The 8642-nt window shown below is 40.8% G+C and overlaps 1 protein-coding gene across 3 annotated transcripts in view; it reads left to right on the top strand.

Moving 5' to 3' along the window:
- Positions 1 to 6461, top strand: part of tafa1b (TAFA chemokine like family member 1b) — a 119114-nt gene extending 112653 nt beyond the window's left edge. For all 3 annotated transcript variants that reach the window (XR_004331695.1, XR_004331696.1, XM_032513874.1), the window contains one exon: positions 5093 to 6461. Coding sequence is in view for 1 of the 3 variants with exons in the window: in XM_032513874.1 (XP_032369765.1) it covers positions 5093 to 5110 (18 nt within the window). In the remaining 2 variants the exon portion in view is untranslated. The remainder of the gene's footprint in view (positions 1 to 5092) is intronic.
- Positions 6462 to 8642: the final 2181 nt, after the last annotated feature.

The raw sequence follows: 8642 nt of genomic DNA on the forward strand, positions 1-8642 counted from the left end.
GCTCTCTGATGCTCCAAAACAGAAGTTAGAGGCAACAAAAACATTGTTGCATGTCACGCTAGTAAACACTAATAACACATTACACAGCAGGTAACGTTAACATTACTACGTTAGCGACAGTAGTAACTGGATTAACAAGGCTAAAATGTCCTTGAACTGAGACCTAACATTCCATTGCTCAAAGTCTTATGGCGGGTCCCCCCCCCCCGTGCTGTCGCATGCCATCACAAGGCCAACATCTGTAATTTGGCCTTCTTCCTTTGGCTTTGGCTAAACCAGTCTGCCACACTCCCTAGCATCAAATCCTCCAAACTCAATCTTCCCAGATTTAAAATATACAGCTGCAATAAATGTAAATGAAAATATACAAAAATAAAAATAAATAAATATATTTTAAAAAAATTATCTCTGAGAAAGCTCCTTCACTTGTTTTCAACAACAATAAACGACTGAATTGAATTGATTGAAAGAGAGAGGGTGAGAGGATGAGTGCGATGGACTAAAGCTTATGCTACGGCTGCAGATCCGCTCCGGAACAGTGGCGGAGTCATTAGGTTTCCATTAAAGTCAATTGGTATATTTTCACTGAACGGCTGCGTTCCAATTCCGTCCCAGCTCCGGCTATCCGCAGCCCTCCGGAGCAAATACGCAGAGCTTCTATTTTTGCCGGACACAGCAGATAAAACATCCGGTTATTTTTCTAAATAAAATAGAGCGTGTTCATGGCGGATCACAATTCCCTGCACTACACCTTGAAAACACAGCACAGAGTTGTTTCCCCTCTACTCTTCTGGATGAAAACAAACTGGTGTTGTTTTTGTGGTTCTATTCTACATAAATTCGCGAGATCTTGTGGGTCCTTGTGTCTTCAGCTGTCAGTCATGGCCGCAGCTGTTCCGCAACAAATCCGGACCTGGTGGGTGTTGACGGCCGGTGAAGCACGGAGCCGTCACACAGCGGAGCCGATCCGCAGCCGTTACGCATCCTGTGGAATTTGGGGGTCAGAAAATTGTGGACTGGCGCTGTCGCCGCTGTGCCTCTTGCTGGGGAGCCGTGTGTGAGTTAATGGGGGCGGGGCTGTGCGGAGAGTGGAGGAGAGATCCAAACACAGGCACAGCTTTACAGAAGAAATGGGTCATGTAACGCAAAATGAAACCATATCGATATAAACAACATTGCTTCGTTTATGGTGAGGCGGCGGATGCAAGGACGTTAGGTGCACCTGTGTGACCTAGGAAAAATGTTTGTTGCACCCTTACACATTTTGGTTGCACTCTAGAGCCCTGTAACAGACACGAACTAGCACTGGTCACTGACGTTGTCTGAAAAACACAGACGGGACAAAATGTTGCGTTTACTGGTAAACTGTAAACCTTGTGACTAACGTATGACCGACTGCTACCTGTTGTGGAATAGAAACTAAGCTGCACTGTGCAGGGAACAACTCTGACTGGCACACGATCAGACAGTGGTTTACGGAGCGGTAGACTGGCTCTGCAAATAAAAAAACGGCACGTTCTATGAACGGAATGACGCATTTAAAATATCGCTCAAATATGCAAATTTGATCGTGGGAAGCCCAAATTGTGATCGTGATTAAAAATCAATTAATTGTGCAGCCATACCTGACACCCATGTTTCTTCTTTTCTTTCTTTATGTTTTTCAGAGAGGGAGCCCTTCATTGCCTGTTCTTTAGCAGCAGACAAGGAAGGCCCTTTTGTTTGCAGAAGTCACATTGAGAGCAGTACTGGGGGAGCACCTTCCAAAAACACATGCACATCATAGAAGTACCTGCTCCACTTGCTAAACAGATCAATCCATTTCTGCTCCATTCAAACAATTATACACCTTAAGAGAGACAGGCAGAAGGAGCGGGCTGTAATGAAAATGTCTTTTCTACCATTCAGTCTTCTCTGCTTTTGATATTGAGAAGAATTATGTTCATCTGATAACCTTAGTGTGCTAGAATGCCATACATCTGAAATACAAAGGCATTCAATGAATTTAAATGGATTTTTAAAAATAATTTCACACTGCAACATAACTCAAGTACAGTAGTTGTTTTGTAAAGGGTCACACCATTTCTATGATGGAATATGTAATTGTTCAGATTAGTAAGTGCTAAGCATTGAACTCAAGTGGACACACCACGGTCTTTCACACTTTGCAGCGTGTGTCTCATTGAACAGGTCACACATGATTTACTTGCTGTTAAAAGACCCAGGTGTCTCTGATTAAAAGGAGCGGAGGGCACTTTTTCAATTAAAACAACACTGTGACAGTATGTAGGCCATCTGTGAAACAGTTTCAAAGTAAAAGTGACCTGCCAGCAGGCGCATCAACACCTAATTTGTCAAAATCGGGAGACCGCACCTAGACTGATCAAAATGAGCTCCAAGTGGCCAACGACAGCTCAACTTAACAGAGAAATCATCTGTTCCATCCTTGTGCATGACAACACCTCTCCTCCTCCTTCACTCAATGTCCTGATGTCATGATGACAAACACAAATGGTAAACAGTGTGTTGTTTGAGATAAATAACATACTTTTTTTGTCCATTTATATTATTTTTAAGTATGAAGTAATGACAGATACCATCTGAGCTGCCAAGAATGGCCAGATTGTAATCCTTATGACTTTTTATACAGGTTTAGGCGGAGGAGGAGGAGTGCTACTAATTACTTCCTAGCAATTTTCTTTTTTCCATTGTCAATGTCACATTAAATAGCTCTTGATATATTTTTTTGTCTGGAGTGTTCTGTTTTTAGAGGGTGTTCTTTAGTGCTGTTTGAAAAAGTTTCTTAGTTGGCATGATTGATTTGCTCAGCACCAGACAAGAAAGGGTGAAGGGTTGGCTGTGTTTGCTCTAAATTCTTTTCCTGAGGCAATTGTCCTTGGCTACTTATACAAACTGAAGTCTAAGTAAATTGCAATTTAATGCGGCCAGCAAATTAGAATGTAGATGACTTAGTTGTCAGCAAAGATAGTTTACGCAGGAAATGTAAATGAAATAGAAAGTGAGCAATCCCCTGCTATCTGCTTCTCTGTTCATTTGAAGAGACAGAGGACCAAAAAAAAAAAAAAGAACAAAGGCCACTTTTAGTCCAGGTTTAAAGTACAACAGCGCCAAATTCCGTGTAAGGATGTAGGTTGGGTTGGTGGATGTGTCAAACAAACACAGGACTTTCACCCGGGGGACCAGGGTTTGTGTACCGTTAAAAAATATTACTAAAATAAAATACACTAAATATGAAATAATACTAAACAGAGAGATTTCTTTTACAGAACAAACAAAACTACGTCACATGCTTAACCGGTTAAGTAAGGTCACCAATTTTAACCCAAACCACAATCTTTTTCTAAACTTAACTAAACAGTTTAATTTCCTAAGCATAACCAAGTACTGCGACCGTTTCACCACATTCACGACGTGTTACATTCTCTGGTTTAGATATGAGGACGGAAAACCCTCCTGTGGGTCGTATTTCCTGCCACCACTAGAGGCGTTGATTATTGAAACGCACCTGTTAGTCGTATTAAAGCTGTGTTTCTCAAATGTGGGTGCTAGTATCCCTAGGGGTACTTTGAAGTAGAGCAGGGGATACCTAAGCTTTGTTTATTTATATATATATATTTATATATATATATATATATATATATATATATATATATATATATATCCCTAAATAATTATACTATAAAAACAAATCAAGTTAGTTATGGACTCTAAACATTTGAAATGTAGGCTAGAATTTAAGTGTTTTTCAGTTACAAGGTTTCTTGAGAACCACTGTATTAAAGAGTATGAAACAACACCTATAAACAACCTATATCGTCGTATGGTTTGTACTTGTCGGAGAAGAGCTGAAAATAACACTTGATTTTATAAAATTCTTATACAAGTTAATTTTTATTAAGAAATGCCGAAACAAGTGCACCCCATTTGCAAAGAAACGGGGTGTCCTAAATGACTTTCTTAAATTAAGATTTTTGTAATGTATCAAATAATTCCTTTAGATGAAACACTGTATCCCAACAATGTAACTGCACCACATTATGTTTTCAGACATACTCAATGTTCATACTAAATTAAACCCAAATTCAAATGCATGAGAGTCTCCCGTTTCTCAGATTGTTCTCTAAACCAAAATCTCAAAATAACACACAATACAGTAGATGAATACAGGTGTACATCATTTTTCCCACAAAGAATAGTCAATAAAATAATTTGCCAGCATGTCCAACAAATTGGAGCTCTGAGATTCTCTATGTGCTACAGCTCACAGAGTCCCAGGCAGCAACCTTCACAATCAAATCCACACACCTGGCTACCACCTGCCAAGCCTGCTGGAAATGTCATGTCTGTATTTCTTAGTTAAACAGGATTATGGGATTTCTAATTACCCCCTCTGTGAGCAGGGAACTACATGTGTTCACTATACAATCCTAAATCAGCAAAATAACTGGAAATAAGATGAAAGTGAGGCAAAGAAATATTCTGTAAAACATTTACATGCTTTTTCTGAATAGACAGTCATAAGAGGGCAAGGAACTCGACTAGACGTCGTGCACACAGTTTTGTATTGAACTTCAGGTTAAGCAGGATGCTGAAAAGCAGGACATTCAATAGCAGTCTCAAGGTTGCACAATGTACCATTGAAACATGTCCAGGTCTGCAACTGAGGCTGTATAAGCGTCCCTGAACCAGAGTCACAGAGAGAGACAGCTCAGACTTCACAGCAGTAGCCTGATTCCATTTAGCAAAGTCATTTTAGTTTTTTTTGTACGAAGAGCTTTCCTGATATATCCCGGTATACCTATAAATGCTAAACACACGTCCATTTTCTGTGTTTTCAAATCGTATTTCTGTGTTGTTTCTAGTTGTATGAGGGGTCTGTTTTTTTAGTAGAAGCAGAAACGATAAGGTGAGACGGGGCTGTACAAAGCCTCCACGGTTCAAACAACTCCCCCTTGTTTTTGAAACACACAAAAGGAACAATTCCTCTGGGTATAATCCTCGCACACTTGTATTCCTTTGTTCCATCTAAGTGTATGTGTGTTTTCTCTCCTCTCCCTCGTCTGTGTTGCAGATTCATCCCAGGACCTAACAGAGAGCTCCCATTGCAGGGCTGCGTGCCAGGCTCTTCCCTTCATCTACCCTTGCTCTTCCCACCGAACGGACAAAAACTATTACATCCACGGCTACTGACTGGATTACCTGGGACCACAGAAAGGATATCAACCCAGATAAAACAGATTTGCTCGTGTGGTGCCAAGGATTTGAAACCAGACTAATCCCTTGTTTGATCAATGAGCCCCATGTTGGTGACTCTCCTCTTCCACACAGCTGTGGCCAGTTTCCAACCTACTCTCTCTCTGTTTCCCTCACTCAGTATCCCGCTCAAAAACTGAAAAGGCTTTGCAGGGGTTATTTAGAAGTTGTTAATACATTATATAAAGACATTCACCCTGCCTGAAGATAAACAGGTGTAGAAGACCGGAACATGGGATCCACAGAAGCGAGGGCAAAATTAGGGAAATTAACTTCATACCCTTGCATTTCTGTGGCAGGCATTTGTATTGGACTTGCTACCCAAGCAGGACAGCCTTGCTGTGACAACCCTGGTTTTGAGGTTGGCTAAAAAACACTGGATTTTTAGTGACCAGAGACCACTAGCAGCCTATAATGAGTTAATGAAGACTCTTTGAAAGGCATTAGGGTCCACATGGCCTCACCTTCATCCTTCATTATGGACATTTTGACTTTTATTCGTGGGCATGCCCGATTTAAATTCATGAGCACTTCTTTTCTTTGTATGTAAAATAATTTGTGTGTATATACATATATAAATACATCACATATAAGATGACAGATTCAAAAAGCTGAAAAATATATTTAAGACTCTATTAGGAGCTTGAGCCCCATGGTGGAATATTGATCGGCCACTGAATATTACAGTTCATACTTATTCAGAGCCTGTTGTCCCAATACAGAAGGACCTTTGCAGTATATGCTTGCTTTGAAAAAAGCCACAACAGAGTCAGAAAAATAAGTACTGGTCACTTTTGTCGTTCAGCAATGTAAAGCCAGAAAATGCTTGTAGTTTCTGTAAAGATGAGGAAAACACTGTATAGAACTGCCTCACAAACGAAAGCAGCACTAACAACAACCCCTGAGCTTTCCACTCAGAGACAGTAGGGACACAGAACAGCAGCAGAACAACTCAGACCATAATCGGACAGTTAGTGTCTATTTCTGCTGTGGAATGTGGTCATGGGCAACTGCGCGACTGTGTTTGTCGTGTAGATCTCTCTTTCTCGCACCAGAGAGAGATGATTTATTCAAAATGACAATGAGAAAGTATTAGTCCCTATGGAGAAACATGCAGTTACCCCCCAGAAGATATAAGTAAATAAAAGGACAGCCTTATGGGAAATAAAAATGGGTTTCTATACTGATTTGCTGTCTCCCATTCCTTCTTATGGTAACTGATATTTTGAAAGATATTCATCTTATGACAATTTGATATGTTGTAATATGTGGGTGAAAGATCCTGTCAGAGTTTCATTTATACAATGTGTTAACATTGTGAACCGGGTTTTGCTTGAGAAAACAAGCAATCAACAACAGCACAAGGCGAGAAAATGACTTACGGGCACATACACAGACACACACACAAATCTATGATTCTTCATTTATACAATTCCCTTTGTGGCACAGAAGCTTTATCAACAGCACATTCATGCAATTAGAATAAAGATTTTAAATATCGTGACAGGCAAAATTCCAGATGATTTTCAATATCAACCTCCCCTCTCGGCTGATATGAGATTTGTTACTTCTCCCAGTGGACGCACTAGTGTACATTCATCATTTAGGAGTTTGGGTAGTTTCATGGAGCCCGGCGCCTTGCTGAGCAGTCACAGAAGGTATGAAAAAGACAGGCGCATCAATCTCCCAGCGGTCTTGCCAGAATCATGAAGGAATATGCAAAGGGAGCGAGAGCAAGAGCGTGTTTTTTCCTCCTCAATGAGCCGGTACCATCTTTGTTTTCTTATATTTAATAGATTCACTGTGTTATTGAGCTTGTGTGAAAGAAAATGAGTCATGGAAATCAGTGTGTGTGTGTGTGTGTGTGTGTGTGTGTGTGTGTGTGTGTGCGCCAAAGTGTCTCTGGGCTTTTTCTTTTGCAGTAAATGAACACAAGTGAGTGTACGGTAAAACAGAGTGTCTGTTTTACCATGCTTGTGTATTTTAAGAGAGGGTACACAGAGACAGGCATCCTGCAGCAACGTACTGTGAAGATTATCCTCAAATGCAGTACTTGTGTAGAAAATCAAGGAATTTGTCCCCCCTATTATGGAAGTTCTAAGTGGATTTTTGCTTAAAAAGGGGCTTTGGGATCAGAAATGAAAAAGGTGCTTTTTCTTAGTCAATTTTATGCACTCCTTAGCTCTATCCAGAGGCGACGGAGTCGTGCTGAGGAGGGAGATCCTGCTCCATTTTAGGCAGAGTAGGAAGGAACAGAGCATGATAACAGGGCCTGGGTCCTCCTCCACGGTGCTGTGCAATCTCAAAAGAGAGACATCCATCAAGTCCTGCCGACTTCCCACAGAGACACAGAGACAGCCATGTCCACATCACGCTGGATGGCTAATCAACGCCTGACAGCAAGGACAACCTTTTTCACACAGCCAAGACGTGTGCATAAGATGTCAGACTGCGTTGGTTCTAAAAACTTGCATTAGTGACTTCCAAGGGTATCTCAAGTAAAACAAAAAATGTTGTCCTGCATGAAGTTAAATGCTTGGTTGCTTTTAGGAGCATTTAGCAAGAGCCTTCACTCCTCTTTGACACCAGTTCCTGTCTTTGCATTTTATGACCTTTCATATTCTTTAAAAGTCCCATGACATGGTACTCTTCGGATGCTTTGTTATAGACCTTAGTATGAAGGGACCACCCTTAATACCATATCTGAAGTCTCTTTCCCAAAATTCATCCTTGGTGCAGAATTACAGCCACTAGAGCCAGTCCCACAATGAGCTTTCCTTGGTACAGTATGTGCCATTTCTGAATCTGTAGCTATTGAGAAGGAGAGAGAGGGGGGCAAGATGGAGGCTGGGGTGTGGCCTTGACCACCTGCCACTTTGCTTGTTTGAAAGCCACAATGTCTCTCTCTCATGGGTGGGCCAAATTCTCTTGGCAGGCAACACAGAGAAAGGGGAGGTAACCTTGCCCATTATGACCTCATAAGGGGCAAGATTTAAGAACGGCCCATCTGAGCTTTCATCTTCTCTTCTTACTAGCCACTGGGGGACCATAGACAGGCTGGTGGAACACATAGTCATGTTAAATAAATTCTCATAAAGTGAAATTTTCATGCCATGAGACCTTTAAGGCGAGACACTATAGGTGAATAGTGTAAAATGTTTAACTAACAGATATCCCCATGAAACTGTCCCAGTTGATTACTTACATTAAGATGAGAATAAAAATGTATTACAAGTTTTCTCTAATTTCATGTTGGTGCTACTTAAGTGGAGATTTCAGACATGGAGTATAAGAGAAAAGTAATTGAGAAAACGGGCTTTAAAGATTTATAGTTTAAAATTCCACAAATTTCTATATGAAAACATTGC

The sequence above is a fragment of the Etheostoma spectabile genome, chromosome 4 (genome assembly GCF_008692095.1).
Source record: "Etheostoma spectabile isolate EspeVRDwgs_2016 chromosome 4, UIUC_Espe_1.0, whole genome shotgun sequence".
Classification (NCBI taxonomy): Eukaryota; Metazoa; Chordata; class Actinopteri; order Perciformes; family Percidae; genus Etheostoma; species Etheostoma spectabile.